Consider the following 19,147-nt stretch of genomic DNA (forward strand, 5'->3'; position numbering starts at 1 on the left):
AGGCGATCATGCTGTGCCTGCTTCTAGCCTCCCATGGAGGCTATTGAAGCATGGCAAAAGTAAAAAAAAAAGTTTAAAAAAATGTGAAAAAAATAAAAAACATAAAAGTTTAAATCACCCCCTTTTCGCCCCAATCAAAATAAATCAATAAAAAAATCAAATCTACGCATATTTGGTATCGCTGCGCTCAGAATTGCCCGATCTATCAACTAAAAAAAGCATTAACCTGATCGCTAAACAGCGTAGCGAGAAAAAAATTCGAAACGCCAGAATTACGTTTTTTTGGTCGCCGCGACATTACATTAAAATGCAATAACGGGCGATCAAAAGAACGTATCTGCACCAAAATGCTATCTTTAAAAACGTCATCTCGGCATGCAAAAAAATAAGCCCTCAACCGACCCCAGATCATGAAAAATGGAGACGCTACGGGTATCGGAAAATGGCGCAATTTTTATTTTATTTTTTTAGAAAAGTTTAGTATTTTTTTTCACCACTTAGGTAAAAAATAACCTAGTCATGTTAGGTGTCTATGAACTCGTACTGACCTGGAGAATCATAATGGCAGGTCAGTTTTAGCATTTAGTGAACCTAGCAAAAAAGCCAAACAAAAAACAAGTGTGGGATTGCACTTTTTTAGCAATTTCACCGCACTTGGAATTTTTTTCCTGTTTTCTAGTACATGACATGCTAAAACCAATGATGTCGTTCAAAAGTACAACTCGTCCCGCAAAAAATAAGCCCTCACATAGCCAAATTGACAGACAAATAAAAAAGTTATGGCTCTGGGAAGGAGAGGAGTGAAAAACGAACACGGAAAAACGAAAAATCCCAAGGTCATGAAGGGGTTCAGGAACTCATTGTCCATTATCCTGACAAATTCCTTGTCTTCCATAGATGGGGCTACTTTGTTGTCATCCTTAGTGGTACGAAACACCGATTTTCCCAAGTCGTCTGCATAGGGAGAAGGGATAACATCAGGCAACTGTACAGGATCTGGAAGCTTTTCCTTCACCTCATAGTGATGAGGACATGGTTTGCAGAAAGTAGTGCGCCCGTCTCGGCGTACGTAGGTCTTAAAGGAATGGACTCCTGTTCGGTCCAAGCATACATTTCCTATGACTACCCACCCCAAGTCAAGTCTCTGGGCGTAGGGGTCGTAGTCAGGACCATTACACTGTTGGCGGACATTATGTATCCTCAAATTGTCTCTGCCGAGCAGAAGTAGGATTTCAGCATCTGTGTTCAAAGGTGGGATAACGCTGGCTAGGTGCCTTAAATGTGGTTGGTGGAAAGCAGCTTCTGGGGTAGGGATCTCATCCCTTTGGTCTGGTATTTGATCGCACTCGATTAGCGTAGGTAAGGGTAATTTTTATGTCTCCGTTGATAGGAGAAGCAATGAAACCTTGTGGTCTTCTGCCCCTAGTCTCTATGCACCCCGAGCAAGTATTCAGAGTGTAGGGCATTGCTGGTCCCTTGATTCTAAAGGCTTCCCTGGTTGCCCTTCCGGATAGACTCTGCTTAGGCATATCCTGACACAGCATTTAGCACTTGATTCTCCCCACATACCTCTGAGCATGAGCAGGAAACTGCTGTGGTAGACGTGGCGTGATTCTGTGGCTCCCTGCCATGGCTTGTAGCGGGACTAGAGGTAACTGCGACTGCTGGATCGCTGGTGGCTGAGGCTGGGTGCAAGGCTGATGGGTGTCTGTCGCTGTGACACTCTTCACACTTAATGGCAGATTTACAGTCCTTGGCCATGTGTTCTGATGAAGCGCAGCACTTGAAACATACCCCAAGTTCTCTGAGGATTTTCTTGCGCTCCTGCATGGTTTTGGACCTGAAGCCTCTACATTTGTTCAGTGAGTGTGGTCTTTTGTGAATGGGACACTCACGATTGAAAGACTTATCCCTCGACGGAATAGTGTTCTGCTTATCGGCAGGTACTGCAGGTGATGGCAGGTTAGTCTTTCTGACGCTTATACTATTCCTTGAGTCCTTGCGTCTATGTGCGACGCTTTCATACCTTGATGAAGGTGTTGCTGGAGCTGCAGTGTTAGACTCCAGGAAGTCGAGGCTAGGGTCGTTCCTCATCTGGGCTTGTTCGTCAATGAACTTGCAGAACTGAATGAACGGAGGAAAGGTGACGTCATGTGACCTTTTATACCTGGAGACGCACACTGCCCACTTCTCTTGCAGACTATGTGGCAGCTTTTAGACGATTGGGTTCACCCCATGGGCAGTGTCCAGGTAGCACAGTCCAGACAGACGAGGGTCTCTTTTAGCAAGTTCCAGCTCCATAAGCAGGTCATTTAAGTCCAGAAGCTTGTGGGCTTCTTTAAGGTTGATCCGTGGAACTTTCTGCAGTCTCTTGAATAAGGACTTTTCTATGGCTTCAGCGCTGCCGTAGGTTCTTTTGAGTCTCTGCCAGGCAGCAGCGAGACCTGCTTCAGCTTGCCCCACATAGACAGTCCTAAGACTCTTGATACAGTTTGTGGATTCAGGGCCCAACCATTTTACCATGAGGTCGAGCTCCTGCTTCGCGGATAGGTTGAGATCAGCAATGGCGGCCTTGAAGGTTGCTTTCCAGGCTCTGTAGTTTTCTGCACGGTCATCGAATTTTGAGAGGCTAGTGCTGATTAGCTCCCTGCTCACCATGAACCTGGCAAACTCGGACATGTCTGATCCTTCACTCCTTGTTACCGTAGTAGCTTGTGGTGCCCCTCGGGCATATAAGCTGTGTGGCGTGGAAGGGTGAATTATGTTGCTGCAGGGTTGAGCTGTGGTTTAACCTCTGGAGATTCCGATGACTGCTGCTTGAACTGTGGAGGCGGGCTGGAGTGTGCCTTGTGGTCATCTTGCGATGATGACTGCTCCTGATGATGATAGCACACTGTCTCTAACATCATGTCCTCCCTCTATCTGAAACTAAATCTCTCCAAAACTGAACTACTTGTGTTTCTCTCTTCTACTAACCTCTCTCTACCTAACATCAAAATTACCCTGGAGGGTTCAACCATAACTCCCAAGCAGCATGCCCGCTGTCTTGGGGTCATATTCGACACCGAACTTTCCTTTACTCCCTATATCCGATCACTCACTCGCTCCTGTCACCTGCATCTTAAAAACCTCTCCAGAATCCAACATTTTCTCACTGTTGAAACTGCTAAGACTCTTACTGTCGCTCTTATTCATTCTCGTCTGGACTACTGCAACTCTCTTGTGATCGGTCTCCCTCTTTCCAAACTTTTTCCTCTCCAATCCATCTTGAATGCGGCAGCCAGGGTCATATTTCTGTCCAGCCGCTTCACCGATGCCTCCATCTTGTGCCAGTCATTACACTGGCTACCCATTCGCTACAGGGTCCAGTATAAACTCATCTCTCTCACCCACAAAGCTCTCCACAGTTCTGCACCGCCTTATATCTCCTCTCTCATCTCCGTCTATAGCCCTACACGTGCCCTCCGTTCTAGAAATGACCTAAGACTAACATCCCCCGTAATCCGAACCTCGCACCTCCGTCTCAAAGACTTCTGTCGTGCTGCGCCAGCTCTCTGGAATGCACTTCCCCAGCAAGGAAGTGCGTACTTGCCACTAGGCACGCGAGGGCACGTGCCTAGGGCGGCGACATTGCGGGGGGCGGCACCTGAGCAAGGTGTTTTTTTTTGTTTTTTTTTATAAGTCCCGGGTCAAAAACGCGACCGACGGCCCCCCCCCCCGCCTCCGAGTCCCCCCCACCTCCGAGTCCCCCCACCTCCAAGTCTCTGAGTCCCCCCGCCTCCGAGTCCCACCCACCCTCCTTGAAGACGATACTCACCTGCTCCAGCGATGCCTGGTCTCAGCGTCTGTAGCGCGTCCTGAGTGAGCGGTCATGTGGTACCGCTAATTAAGGTCATGAATATGCGCATATTCATGACCTTAATTAGCGGTACCACATGACCGCACCGCTCACTGAGGAAGAAGGCGCTGCGGCGGGACAGAGCCAGAGCCGGAGGGATGTCGGCACGGCGTGTGGGACAGGCAGCTGACAGGTGAGTATGAGGGGTGGGGGCGGGGGGAGGAAGGTAAGCCACCCGTGCCATGCAAGATGGCCCAGGAGAAGGAGCGGGGGAGGGGGTGGAGAGATGAGACATGCAGAGGGAGGGAGGAATTATGAGCCATCAGCCATGCATAGGGAGGGAGGGGGGGGATTATGAGCCATCAGTCATGCATAGGGAGGGAAGGGGGGGAATTATGAGCCATCAGTCATGCATAGGGAGGGAGGGGGGGAATTATGAGCCATCAGTCATGCATAGGGAGGGGGGGAATTATGAGCCATCAGCCATGCATAGGGAGGGAGGGGGGGGGGAATTATGAGCCATCAGCCATGCATAGGGAGGGAGGGGGGGAATTATGAGCCATCAGCCATGCATAGGGAGGGAGGGGGGAATTATGAGCCATCAGCCATGCATAGGGAGGGAGGGGGGGGGAATTATGAGCCATCAGCCATGCATACAGGGGGGGGACTATGAGCCATCAGCCATGCATACAGGGGGGGATTATGAGCCATCAGCCATGCATAGGGAGGGAGGGGGGATTATGAGCCATCAGTCATGCATAGGGAGGGAGGGGGGGAATTATGAGCCATCAGTCATGCATAGGGAGGGGGGGGAATTATGAGCCATCAGCCATGCAAAGGGAGGGAGGGAGGGGGGGAATTATGAGCCATCAGCCATGCATAGGGAGGGAGGGGGGGAATTATGAGCCATCAGCCATGCATAGGGAGGGAGGGGGGGGGAATTATGAGCCATCAGCCATGCATAGGGAGGGAGGGGGGGGAATTATGAGCCATCAGCCATGCATACAGGGGGGGGGATTATGAGCCATCAGCCATGCATACAGGGGGGGGATTATGAGCCATCAGTCATGCATAGGGGGGGGGGAATTATGAGCCATCAGCCATGCATAGGGAGGGAGGGAGGGGGGGGATTATGAGCCATCAGCCATGCATAGGGAGGGAGGGGGGGGAATTATGAGCCATCAGCCATGCATAGGGAGGGAGGGGGGGGAATTATGAGCCATCAGCCATGCATAGGGAGGGAGGGGGGGAATTATGAGCCATCAGCCATGCATAGGGAGGGAGGGGGGGGGGAATTATGAGCCATCAGCCATGCATACGGGGGGGGATTATGAGCCATCAGCCATGCATACGGGGGGGATTATGAGCCATCAGTCATGCATAGGGAGGGGGGGGGGAATTATGAGCCATCAGCCATGCATAGGGAGGGAGGGAGGGGGGGGAATTATGAGCCATCAGCCATGCATAGGGAGGGAGGGGGGGGAATTATGAGCCATCAGCCATGCATAGGGAGGGAGGGGGGGGAATTATGAGCCATCAGCCATGCATACAGGGGGGGGATTATGAGCCATCAGCCATGCATACAGGGGGGGGGGATTATGAGCCATCAGCCATGCATAGGGAGGGAGGGGGGGATTATGAGCCATCAGTCATGCATAGGGAGGGAGGGGGGGGAATTATGAGCCATCAGCCATGCATAGGGAGGGAGGGGGGGGAATTATGAGCCATCAGTCATGCATAGGGAGGGAGGGGGGGAATTATGAGCCATCAGCCATGCATACAGGGGGGGATTATGAGCCATCAGCCATGCATAGGGAGGGAGGGGGGGATTATGAGCCATCAGCCATGCATAGGGAGGGAGGGAGGGGGGGGAATTATGAGCCATCAGCCATGCATAGGGAGGGAGGGAGGGGGGGGAATTATGAGCCATCAGCCATGCATACAGGGGGGGGATTATGAGCCATCAGCCATGCAAACAGGGGGGGGATTATGAGCCATCAGCCATGCATACAGGGGGGGGATTATGAGCCATCAGCCATGCATACAGGGGGGGGGGAATTATGAGCCAGCAGCCATGCATACAGGGGGGGGGGAATTATGAGCCATCAGCCATGCATACAGGGGGGGGGGAATTATGAGCCATGCATACAGTTGCATGTCTCCAAGCTGCAACACATGCAGGGGTTTCCTGTTTGTTAAGGTACCGTCACACAGTGCAATTTAGATCGCTACGACGGCACGATTTGTGACGTTCGAGCGATATAGGTACGATATCGCAGCGTGTGACACGCTCCTGCGATCAGGGACCCCGCTGTGAATCGTACGTCGTAGCACATCGTTTGAAACTTTCTTTCGTCGTCTAGTGTCCCGCTGTGGCGGCATGATCGCATGGTGTGACAAAGGTGTGCACGATATTGTATACGATGTAAAGGGCGGAGGAGCTGGCTACGTAGGAGCGCTGAATTCTCCACCTCCCGTGTGCTGATTGGGCGGTACAATACTGTGCGCTCATTCGACAAAGGACTATTGTTCCCAGCGGATAAAACCGGAGCTCTCGAGCGCGCTATTCATTTCTCTCTGTAGCACGTGCTGTGAACAGAACTCCTAAATTCGCTGGATTCCCTGGACTTTTAACTACTAGACTTTTACCGCAAAAGGTATGTATAACGCTACAGCGTAGCATATGTTGCGCTTCAACGGGGATAAACGCTGGAGTGTGGTTGATTGTTCCTTTGAGTAGGGTAGGCCTGAGAACCTCAGGTACACAGCTGTTGCGTGGCCCAATTAATTAATCCTTTTACAGATCGAGATGGTTGACTGCCCCATTTAATACCAGTAGTAACATATATAGTTATTAGATCAATGGTCAGAACATTGTTTTGTAAGCACGTGTATTTATTGTACGTTTGTTTTCTTTTTAGGAACTATGCTCACTTCCGATGAGAGTTCTGTTGTTGCTGCTGCCCTGGTGTTTGAGGCAGCACGTCTCCAAGAGGAGAGACGTCCTAAACGAAAACGTCGCATGTGGACCCGGAGCTGGCTGCAGAAAAGATCCACATTGTCACACATGGGTCTCATAAGAGAGTTACGTGACAATAACCCTCAAGATTTCCGAAACTACCTTCGGATGTCCGAGGAATCCTTCAAAATAATACTGTCTGCTGTTACGCCACTCATACAAAGGTGTGATACGCCGATGCGTGCAGCCGTGCCCGTGGAGGAAAGGTTGGCGGTGACACTGCGCTTCCTGGCAACAGGAAGGTCTCTTCAGGATTTGCAGTTTTCCGCAGCTGTTTCCAGACCTTTCCTGAGCGTTGTGATTCCGGAGACATGCGAGGCCATTGTGCAGAGCTTAAGGCATTATATGGAGGTACTACTATTTTTTTTTGGCTGCTGTGTTATGTCGATATATTATACTAGCTATTGAACCAGTTCTACGCCCTGATGGCGAGCATTTCTATAGGTATATGTTCTACATCCTATCATGTGCTGCTCCCATCCTGCGCCCCCATTCAGACATGTGCTGCTGTGATCCTGCGCCTCCATTCTGACATGTGCTGCTACCATTTTGCGTCTCCATTCTGATATGTGCTGCTCCAACCCTGCGCCACCCTTTTTTATTTGCTGCTCCCAACGTAATTTTATTGATTCTATTATTTAGATATATTGTTTAGCACCCCCTCTGAGTGACCGAAGCCATCTGTAAAAAAAATGGCTGCCTGCATACTCTGTGTTGTTGACTTTGTTATACTAATCCATACTGCGCCTCAATCGCTGTAGGATGTCCACATGAGAGTGTATGTGCATAATATATTTGACCAAATTTGTACATGTTTCCTTCTCATCTTGCAGTTTCCCAAGACGGCGGATGACTGGAAGAGGATTGGTTCCGATTTTGATGAGCTGTGGCAGTTTCCAAACTGCGGTGGTGCATTAGATGGAAAGCATGTGCGCATCACGCAACCAGCCAACTCTGGATCATTTTTTTTCAACTACAAAGGATATTTCAGTGTGATCCTCATGGCCCTTGTCAATGCAAACTATGAGTTTGTCGATGTGGATGTTGGCATGAATGGTCGAGTCTCCGACGGTGGTGTTTTTGAACACACTTCATTTGGGGAAAGCTTGAGGAACAATGAACTGCTGTTGCCACTAAATGAAGACACAAAAGCAAACCTAAATTTTGTCTTCATCGCTGATGAAGCTTTCCCTCTTCATCCACATTTGCTGAAGCCATTTGCACAGAGAACACTCACACCGGAGCGCAGAATCTTTAATTACCGGTTGTCGAGGGCCCGTCGTGTGGTTGAAAATGCCTTTGGGATAATGGCAAATCGGTTTAGAGTGTTCCACACAGCTATCAACTTGAAGCTGCCGTCTATAGACATTGTGGTTTTGGCATGCTGTGTGCTCCATAATTTCCTGAGACGTCATGATACGAACTCCTATTCTCCTCCTTCGTTTATTGATGCAGTGGACGCACGAACCGGAGATATTGTGCCCGGGGAATGGCGTACACAACCTGAAAATTTTACAGCTCTTCAAGCTCTTGGATCTGGCAGACAGGCAGACGATGCAAGGGACTGTCGCGAAAAATACTGTCAGTACTTTAATGGTTCTGGAGCTGTACCGTGGCAGGATCGCGCCGTATAACATAAAAATTTGTTTTTTTGCTTTGCTGTCATATAAACCTCGCTAAATAACTTTAAATGTGATGCCTATACAATGTTGCTGTTAACCCTTATAGCTTGGTAAACATTAAAGAAAGAATGCGAATATTTTTGTTTTTTTTTGTAACACTTCTTGGTTTTAAATTATTTTACAACAAAATATAACATAACCCCCCCACCAAAAAAAATATTATCTCCTGCCCAAGAGGTGTCGCAGCGTCACGCCCTGCTGCTCCACTTGACTCTGGAGGAGCGCTGCTGTCTGCTGCAGGAGCGCTGCTGTCCGCTCCAGTCGCAATTGTCTCGCCAGGAGCTCTCTTACGGTGGCCGTTTCTGTGGATAGAAGAGGTTGGAGAACCAACGTTGATTCCTCTGAAAATACATCTCGACCTCTGGGGCAGGACCGAATTTTCTGTGTTGTAAATTTCTATTTGGTCTGGCACCACAGGGCGATGTAAATTTTAATATATTTTACAGTTTTGGTTGTCTATGGTGACATCCAGCAGAAAACCACTCGCATTATCTTGATACTTACGGAGAAGGGACGCCGGTTCCTCATTGCCAGAACCAGAGCTGCTAATGTCCCATCCCAGCGATCTGGCCACTGCTGCAGCACCTAAAAGCAAATAATAACAGATCTGGTTAACTATGGAACACGCCGTTGGGAAGCGCTCGCAGTTTTGGTCACTTACGTATGTTAGCTTCTGGGGAGAATGCCGCCGACCCGGGGGAGGAAGAGGAGTGTCGAAAGGGAGGTGTTGAGGGTGGTGTAGGGGTGCGAGGCCGTCTGCTCTCTGGTGGTGGCGTGGTAGGCCGCTGGGTCATTACTGCGTCTGTAATGTATTCAAATATTTCCGCTACCCTCTTATGTCCCGTATGCAGTTGAAAAATTGTAATCTATGATTGTTAACTTACGTGACGTCACGGACTGTGGGCTCCCGCTGGTGCTGGATGCTGTGGTGCTGCTGGCAATGGCAGGTACCTGTTGCTGCCGCTGTCTCTCTACACAGAAAGTTTACAAACGCAATCTTTAAAAACACATGTAGAGTGCTGCAGATCAAAGCTAACAATATACTGAAACATAAAATTTATATCACACTTCACAGGGGTGCGAGGGTGCATGGTCGCAACAGATGGTGGAGGTGTGGTAGGCCGCTGGGTCATTACTGCGTCTGTAATGTCTTCAAATATTTCAGGTACCCTGTTATGTCCCGTGTGATGTTAAAAAAAATGCAATAAATGATTGTGAACTTACGTGATGTCCCGGACTGTGGGCTCCCACTGGTGCCTGAAGATAGGGTACTGGTGGCAATGGTGTGTCTGACTTGCCGCCGCTGTCTCTCTACACCTAAAGTAAAGAATCACAATGTTTACACACAAATGTTGAGTGCTGCAGAGCAAAGCTAGTACTAGTACTTGCCTCGCCTTGCCTCCGCACGCAACTCCGCAAACATTTGTGGCGTTTTATAGCGGAGGTCAGCCCATTTTTTACGCAGCTGAAGCTGACTGCGGCAGACACCAAACCTCCTCTCCATCATTCTTGTTATTTGTCCAAGCACTTCTCGCTTGTGGATGTGTGGGTGGGCAGGGCGGCTCTCCAGACCCTCGTAATCCATGGCATCCATCTGGGAAATAAAAAAAAGGAGTTCTGGCTGCCCCAGAGGAGCAGAACGCATTCTCGCCGCCATTTTAGATGGAATGACCCTGAAGAGCAACGCCCAGAGGAGGAGCTGCGCTCCGCCGTCCTGCCGCGCCATTGGCATCGCAATAGCGTTGCCGTTTATGAACAGCGTCACATTTGTGACGACTGAGCGTTAAGAAAGGAACGCACATAGTAAATGCCGTTCGAAGTATCGTTATATAACGCCGGAGCGGCACGTTAAGTACGCTCGTGGTCTATGACGGCGTGATGACGTTACAGCGTTCCTGCGTGCCTGCCCTAGCTTGTTTTTGTCCCCTGACATCGTGATAATGGCTGCCAGTCGCCGTGGTCCACCTATGGGCATCCCAGAGCTCAAGTTCCTTATTGGAACAATGGATAGGATGCAGTATGAAACCACAGGGATGGTGCTGCACCGCAACCAGCACAAGGAGGAAGTTGTCCGTGTGGTGTCTGAGGGCCTCAGGAAGCGGTTTGGGATAACTCGGACCAAGGCCCAGATTGTTAAAAAATGGGGCGATCTCAAGTCGAAAAGCCCAGAGCGCCTGCAGGAGCTTCGCCAGGAGATTAGCAGAGGTTAGTACTCAGGTACCCAAAAGTATGTTGGACAGCTATGGGACAGTTTGAATGTTGCAGAGCCACTATGTGCCACAGCTATGGGACAGTATGAACGTTGCAGAGCCACTATGTGCCACAGCTATGGGACAGTTTGAACGTTGCAGAGCCACTATGTGCCACAGCTATGGGACAGTTTCTACGTTGCAGAGCCACTATGTGCCACTGCTATGGGACAGTTTGAACGTTGCAGAGCCACTATGTGCCACAGCTATGGGACAGTTTCTACGTTGCAGAGCCACTATGTGCCACTGCTATGGGACAGTTTGAACGTTGCAGAGCCACTATGTGCCACTGCTATGGGACAGTTTGAACGTTGCAGAGCCACTATGTGCCACAGCTATGGGACAGTTTCTACGTTGCAGAGCCACTATGTGCCACTGCTATGGGACAGTTTGAATGTTGCAGAGCCACTATGTGCCACAGCTATGGGACAGTTTGAATGTTGCAGAGCCACTATGTGCCACAGCTATGGGACAGTTTGAACGTTGCAGAGCCACTATGTGCCACAGCTATGGGACAGTTTCTACGTTGCAGAGCCACTATGTGCCACTGCTATGGGACAGTTTGAATGTTGCAGAGCCACTATGTGCCACAGCTATGGGACAGTTTGAATGTTGCAGAGCCACTATGTGCCACAGCTATGGGACAGTTTGAACGTTGCAGAGCCACTATGTGCCACAGCTATGGGACAGTATGAACGGTGAAAAGTACTATGTGGCACAGCTAACTGCTGACCGAACTTTTTTTTTCCTTCACAGAGGCAAAGAGACAGCGCCGCCGTAGACACGAGGCAACACACACCGCCTCTGAAGTCCCAGAGCCCTCCGGGTCAAAGACAACTGATCCTAGTAGGTTCCCACAATAATGTGATTTGGGTTTGGTTGCAGGTCCCCTCCTCCCCCCCCCCCCCCCCGGCAGCCAGTGTGGCCATATATGCTAACAGACCTTTTTCAAAAATTTTTTTTTTTTTTTTTCTTCACAGAGGCAAAGACACAGCACCGCCGCCGCCACGAGGCATCCCGCCCAGCCTCTTCTGGCTCTGTGCCCTCAGGGTCCAATGTCCCGGAGCCCTCCGGGTCAACTCCTCCAGATCCTAGTAGGTTCCCACAAAAATGTTATTTGGATTTTGTTTCTGGTCCCCTTCCCCCCCCCGGCAGCCAGTGTGGCCATATATGCTAACAGACCTTTTTCAAAAATTTTTTTTTTTTTTTTTTTCTTCACAGAGGCAAAGACACAGCACCGCCGCCGCCACGAGGCATCCCGCCCAGCCTCTTCTGGCTCTGTGCCCTCAGGGTCCAATGTCCCGGAGCCCTCCGGGTCAACTCCTCCAGATCCTAGTAGGTTCCCACAAAAATGTTATTTGGATTTTGTTTCTGGTCCCCTTCCCCCCCCCCGGCAGCCAGTGTTGCCATATATGCTAACAGAACTTTTAAAAAAAATTTTTTTTTTTTTTTTTCTTCACAGAGTCAAAGACACAGCACCACCGCCGCCACGAGGCATCCCGCCCAGCCTCTCCTGGATCTGTGCCCTCCGGGTCAACTCCTCCAGATCCTAGTAGGTTCCCACAATTATGTGATTTGGATTAAGTTGCAGGTCCCCTCTTAACACCCCCCCCCTCCCCCGGCAGCCACTGTTGCCATATATGCTGACAGACCTTGTTTTTTTTTTTTCCTTCACAGAGGCAAAGAGACAGCGCCGCCGCCGACAGCACGAGGCATTCAACAGCGACTCAGATCCAGAAGTGCCCTCCGTGCCTCAACATTCTAGTAGGTTCCCACAATTAAGTTATTTGGATTTTGTTGCAGGCCCACTCTTTCACCCCCAACCCAAACAACCACCCTCCCCCCCCCCCCCCCCCTTTGCTTATTTTTTTTATTTTTTTTCATTCACAGAAGCAAAGACACATCGGGAGACTACAGTGTTATTAATGTTATGTTTTTTGACCCACAGCTCTCGTCACTGTCAACAAAGAGGATATTGAAGCCGGCATAGACAAGTTACTCCACACTATGGCACATATTCAGGAGCAGCACAATGTGGCAATGGAGGAGCTGCAGAAGCTGCGGGACATGTGCCAGCAGTTGTAGGCGGGCCAATAATCCATTTTTTGTTGTTCCAATTAAAAGATTTAGTTAAACTTTCATTCGATTTTTTTTTTTTAGTTAACTGTACATGAATTTGTTACGTTAATTTGTTCCCTCATACAGTGCTGTGATTGAGACACACCAATCAAAAAGTAGTGATAGAATGTATAATAAAAGCTTTTATTTCAAACATTATTTTAACAAGACAAAAAAAAAAAAGGGATGTAAAAGTAGTTAGGAAATCACAAATTATGATACGACGATTGTTCCGGCTGAGAATTTTGGTGCCTGATGGGCGAAGCCATATGTAAAGGTATTGGTGTGTAGGAGTTATTAGGGGGTGGCTGGCCGAAGTGGGAAACGTGAGGATTGTGTCGCATCGATGTCTGACCCTGTGACCAACCATTGAAATTTGATGGCTCTGTCCGCTGTATTGGCCGGGAAGAGACCAAACAAGTGTTCTTGTCCAAATCGCCATCAGTACCCTTGTTTACTGCTTCCAGAATCAGACGCTCTGCTAGTATTCTTTGGTTGTCGTCCATTTTTGCCAGTTTGTCAACCACATAGTGTCCAAACCCCTCTAACGCAGGGCTAACATTTCTTGTCAACACCTTCTTTGCCAGGCTCAATAGTTCATTTGAGGCGTCTGAGGTGGCTTTCCGTTTTCTTTGAACTTGCCTCGATTGACTCCTGGCAGGTGCAGCCTCCACTAGATCTGTTGTTGTGCAGTCCTGTGAACAGTCAAGTGTACTCTCCTGCGCACTGTCATCCTGGGGGGGGGGGGAAAAAAAAAAGTTATGAACCCGGCAACAAAAAGTAGTACCACCATAACCGCATCCAAACTATATATTCGTAGTAGGTAACAAAAAGATTATAATATATTTGATGCTTAGTAATATTCTTTAACCCTCCCTTTTATTGAATACTTTGAACTACACTGTTCTGACTGCTATGGGAACCTGACCAATATTTAATAGTCTAAATAGTCTCAACAAGAGTACATCGGCAGCTTGACGCGATACTATTTTCTATATTGCTTCGATGGTATGGTTTACATATATCTCCATTTCATACATATTACGTTCCCCTTATAATTCTTGACTGCAACAGGGTTACTTATGTGTACATGTTTTTGTAACAACTTTAAACTGATGTGATAATCAGAAGTATAAAACCTAAAATGCAGAGAAAAATTATGTAATTATAGGACACATTGGTGAACTTTCGTCCAAAGAGCTACTTACTTGTTGCCCTTGTGACTCCTGCTCGGCGTGGTTCTCCGAAACTATTGGTTCCACAGGTGCCAACAATCGAAGACACGTTGAAGTCCGTGGCACCTCTTGGTCCCTCAGAAAATTAAGATGCTCAAAATACCACAGTTTTGGCACATAAACTTCTTCAGTGGAAGCTCCGGACCTTGTAGTCTGAAGAACCTTGTTCAGCTCCTTCCTCCAGACCGTGCGGAGCGCCTGGATTTTCTTTTTAATAACTGCTTCGTTAGCTGCCTCATCTGGTGCCTGACGATTGTAAAGCTCAATGAGCTGTAAGTAACCCTCCCTCCTCTTTTCCCTGTTACAATACTCAGGAGATTTTATTTTCCAGAGGCAGGGAAAAGACTGATAAATCTCGATGAAATCCCGGATGAACTCCACACGATTTGACATCTAAAAAGTAATTAAAAAAAAAAATTACATGGTTGACAAAGCGTCCTATTAACAATACTTTTGCCAGTGTGCCAAACGCTTAACAACAGCAGCCACACAAAGCGCTCATGCCTACCATCGCTTCTTCCATCTGCCGCGCCTATAGTCCACCATAACCCAAAACAGTGTACCGCCCGCTTCCCTACAGCAGCCACACAAAGCGCTCATGGTGACCATACATTGTACCATCTGCCACGCTGTAGCGCAACAGACACAACCGGTCATAAGCAGTCACAACAGCGTACCATCCGCATCGCTTCAGCGGTGGAACGAAGCGGTCATGCCGAACAAACTGAGTTCCATCTACCACGCTGTAGCCCACCAGTCACGACCAGTCACGACCAGTCACAACAGCGTACCATCCGCATCGCTTCTTCAATCTGCCGCGCCTATAGTCCACCATAACCCAAAACAGTGTACCGCCCGCTTCCCTACAGCAGCCACACAAAGCGCTCATGGTGACCATACATTGTACCATCTGCCACGCTGTAGCGCAACAGACACAACCGGTCATAAGCAGTCACAACAGCGTACCATCCGCATCGCTTCAGCGGTGGAACGAAGCGGTCATGCCGAACAAACTGAGTTCCATCTACCACGCTGTAGCCCACCAGTCACGACCAGTCACGACCAGTCACAACAGCGTACCATCCGCATCGCTTCTTCAATCTGCCGCGCCTATAGTCCACCATAACCCAAAACAGTGTACCGCCCGCTTCCCTACAGCAGCCACACAAAGCGCTCATGGTCACCATACATTGTACCATCTGCCACGCTGTAGCGCAACAGACACAACCGGTCATAAGCAGTCACAACAGCGTACCATCCGCATCGCTTCAGCGGTGGAACGAAGCGGTCATGCCGAACAAACTGAGTTCCATCTACCACGCTGTAGCCCACCAGTCACGACCAGTCACGACCAGTCACAACAGCGTACCATCCGCATCGCTTCTTCAATCTGCCGCGCCTATAGTCCACCATAACCCAAAACAGTGTACCGCCCGCTTCCCTACAGCAGCCACACAAAGCGCTCATGGTGACCATACATTGTACCATCTGCCACGCTGTAGCGCAACAGACACAACCGGTCATAAGCAGTCACAACAGCGTACCATCCGCATCGCTTCAGCGGTGGAACGAAGCGGTCATGCCGAACAAACTGAGTTCCATCTACCACGCTGTAGCCCACCAGTCACGACCAGTCACGACCAGTCACAACAGCGTACCATCCGCATCGCTTCTTCCATCTGCCGCGCCTATAGTCCACCATAACCCAAAACAGTGTACCGCCCGCTTCCTTACAGCAGCCACACAAAGCGCTCATGGTGACCATACATTGTGCCATCTGCCACGCTCTAGCTCATCACACACAACCGGTCATAAGCAGTCACACCAGCGTACCATCCGCATCGCTTCAGCGGTGGAACGAAGCGGTCATGCCGAACAAACTGAGTTCCATCTACCACGCTGTAGCCCACCAGTCACAACCAAGCACAACAGCGTACCATCTGCCACATTGTAGCCCTCCAGTCACAACAGTGTACCATCCACTTCGCTTCAGTGGTGGAACGAAGCACTCATGCCGTCCATACAGCGTTCCATCCACCACGCCCAAGCGGTTTACATACCTCGAAGCAGCGGTGCAAAGCGTGGTATATTCAGCGAGGTACAAAATTCCGATGTCCAGGTCCACCAAGTGTCCAAGTACGAAGTGAAGAAAGGAAATTTTGAAAGCAGTGAAGTGGCATTGGGAACAATAGCGCTCAGGTGACAAATTTTCCAACCAATTGTGTGCACAGAACCTTTGGCCTATCACCACACTAACTAGTGGCACAACACGCCCCTTGTGAACAACGTCACGCACAGATTATGCAAAATTTGCTCTGAATCGTCGTGTGTGACACGACCGTACGACTGTCCCATACGACTTCTACATCGCAAATACGTCATGAATTTATCGCTTCAGCGTCGTGCATCGTGTAGTGTGACCGCAGTCTACGATGTTTGAAACGATAATTAAGCGACGATGCAACGTCACAAATCGTGCCGTCGTAGCGATCTAAATTGCACTGTGTGACGGTACCTTTAGGCAATCCCTGCATGTGTTGCGGCTATCTAACAGCAGCGAGACATACAGGCGTGGCAACTCAAACATAGTATTTGAGCACTCTAAAGATACTTTACTAGCACACGAGCGTGCTCGAATAACACTTTATCTGAGCACGCTCGCTCATCACTCCAGACAACCTTTCAATATAAAATCTGCTTATAAATCTTTTTTTAATCAGCTTAATTTGCCATACCATCTTTTCTTCTAGTGAAAGTCCATAAATAAAAAGGAACTTGACTGTACACCCATTGTATGAAGGAAGCAAAGCAATTTGCTTTATCTGGTAACTGTATGAGCTGTAAATTTGGACTGTAAGTGAATGAAAAAAATCGAAGTAATCATTAGATCTTTGCAGACTTGCCAAGGCGTTTTCTGTTCATTCAATTAATTTAAATAGCTAAAGTTTATATTTTTAATTGTATTCCTGCCTTACTGTGGCAGAAAAATGAGCTCACCTTAACCTTCATAAATACGGTAAATCACAGGCCAACAAATATAGAAAAGTCACTGAGGCTGACTGCAGCCGCAATAACCAAATGCATGGTTAAATCATGACTTTGTTCCCCTGCTCCAGTAAATAATTTTGTGACAAAGCCATTTATTGTGGCGCCTCTACCTGATAACAGATGCTCTGCTGAAAAATGTAAACAGATAAAACTTGTAGCTCAATGAACTGACGGAGTTAAATTAACATATATTTTATACTGCTGACAATAGTGAGAAAACGCCGAAATGTAAATTCAAACACAGCTTGAAAGAAGAAAGATGCTTCAATGGAAAATGAGCAAATTGATAATAAATAAGACAAAATCAGATGAAAAATAACATTTATTTTGGCTACAAGTGAAAGTCCAAAAGGAACTTGTCAGGTACTAAATAAACCCCCCCAATTTACTGTTCAAAATTATCAATGACCTTTTTAATTAAATGACCACAGACATATTTCTTAAAGAGGATCTGTCAGTAGGATCACCCCTTTTAAGTTGTCTACATAAGCATGCAGATCATACGAAGCTGAATAAAAGGATACCTTGATCTCTGTGATCTGATGTCTTATTCCAGAGATGTCCACATTTTTATTTTGTGTAAATGAGTTGCTAAGAACTATGGGTCGCTCATAGATCTCCCTGAGAATCTACCTCTAGAGTTTATTTTAAAGGGAACCTGTCACCCCGTTTTTTGAGATTGAGCTATAAATACTGTTAAATAGGGCCTGCGCTGTGTGTTCCTATAGTGTATGTAGTGTACCCCGATTCCCTATGTATGCTGAGAAATAACTTACCAAAGTCGCCGTTTTCGCCTGTCAATCAGGCTGGTCAGGTCGGGAGGGCGTGGTGACATCGGTGGTTCTTCCTCAGCTTTACGTTGGTGGCGTAGTGGTGTAGTGGTGAAGACACAGCGCGCGATCTGCGCTGTAATCCCTTGCATCGGTGGGGGCGGCCATCTTCCTGGGGCCGCGCGTGCGCAGATCGAGTGCTCTGCTGCACGGGGCTTCAGGAAAATGGCCGCGGGATGCCGCGCGTGCGCATTAGAGATCGCGGCGGCCATTTTCCCAAAGCCGAGATGCAAACTCGGCTTTGGGAAAATGGCCGCCGCGATCTCTAATGCGCACGCGCGGCATCCCGCGGCCATTTTCCTGAAGCCCCGTGCAGCAGAGCACTCGATCTGCGCACGCGCGGCCCCAGGAAGATGGCCGCCCCCACCGATGCAAGGGATTACAGCGCAGATCGCGCGCTGTGTCTTCACCACTACACCACTACGCCACCAACGTAAAGCTGAGGAAGAACCACCGATGTCACCACGCCCTCCCGACCTGACCAGCCTGATTGACAGGCAAAAACGGCGACTTTGGTAAGTTATTTCTCAGCATACATAGGGAATCGGGGTACACTACATACACTATAGGAACACACAGCGCAGGCCCTATTTAACAGTATTTATAGCTCAATCTCAAAAAACGGGGTGACAGGTTCCCTTTAAATGAAAGGGAGAGTTACAAGGGTGAGACATGTAGATTGGGAGATCAGACTGTCAGTCATAAGGGACAGGAAACAATGAGAAATTGTACAGTAAATGGCACTTTTTCTAAATGGGATATCGTCACAATGGGGAACAGCATGGAGATAGGAGAAAGCCTTTCCTATTAATCTCTTTATTAATGGATTGTGGAGGGGTTTGAGAGTAAACTGACAGTCTTTGATGATGACACAAAACTATGTAGGAGAGCATATACATGAAATGGAAATATACCAGGGACTAAAGAACAGGAGGAGGACTTGGGTATCCAAGCTACAAGTTACATATGCAGCAGTACTCAATGTCAAGCAGCAGTACTCAATGTCAAGCAGCAGCCGCAAAAGCAAACAAGATTTTGGGGTTCATAAAAAGAGAAATAGAAAAACCTGTAATGCAAATGTACTATTAGCCCTCTCACTAGTAAGGTTACGAGAAGGCCTCTCCTATA

The 19,147-nt window shown here is 48.4% G+C and overlaps 2 protein-coding genes across 5 annotated transcripts in view; both read right to left on the reverse strand.

Moving 5' to 3' along the window:
• CSGALNACT1 (chondroitin sulfate N-acetylgalactosaminyltransferase 1) overlaps positions 1–19,147 on the reverse strand; it is a 503,870-nt gene that overhangs the window by 410,022 nt on the left and 74,701 nt on the right. The window lies entirely within an intron of this gene.
• LOC138651904 (uncharacterized) lies at positions 13,037–15,222 on the reverse strand. Its single transcript, XM_069742504.1, has 2 exons — positions 14,115–15,222; positions 13,037–13,640 (listed from the first exon to the last, which is right to left on the reverse strand). The coding sequence occupies exons 1-2, from the start codon at positions 14,532–14,534 to the stop codon at positions 13,113–13,115; spliced, it is 948 nt and encodes a 315-aa protein (XP_069598605.1). The 5' UTR covers positions 14,535–15,222; the 3' UTR covers positions 13,037–13,112.

Source organism: Ranitomeya imitator, chromosome 1 (assembly GCF_032444005.1).
Source record: "Ranitomeya imitator isolate aRanImi1 chromosome 1, aRanImi1.pri, whole genome shotgun sequence".
Classification (NCBI taxonomy): Eukaryota; Metazoa; Chordata; class Amphibia; order Anura; family Dendrobatidae; genus Ranitomeya; species Ranitomeya imitator.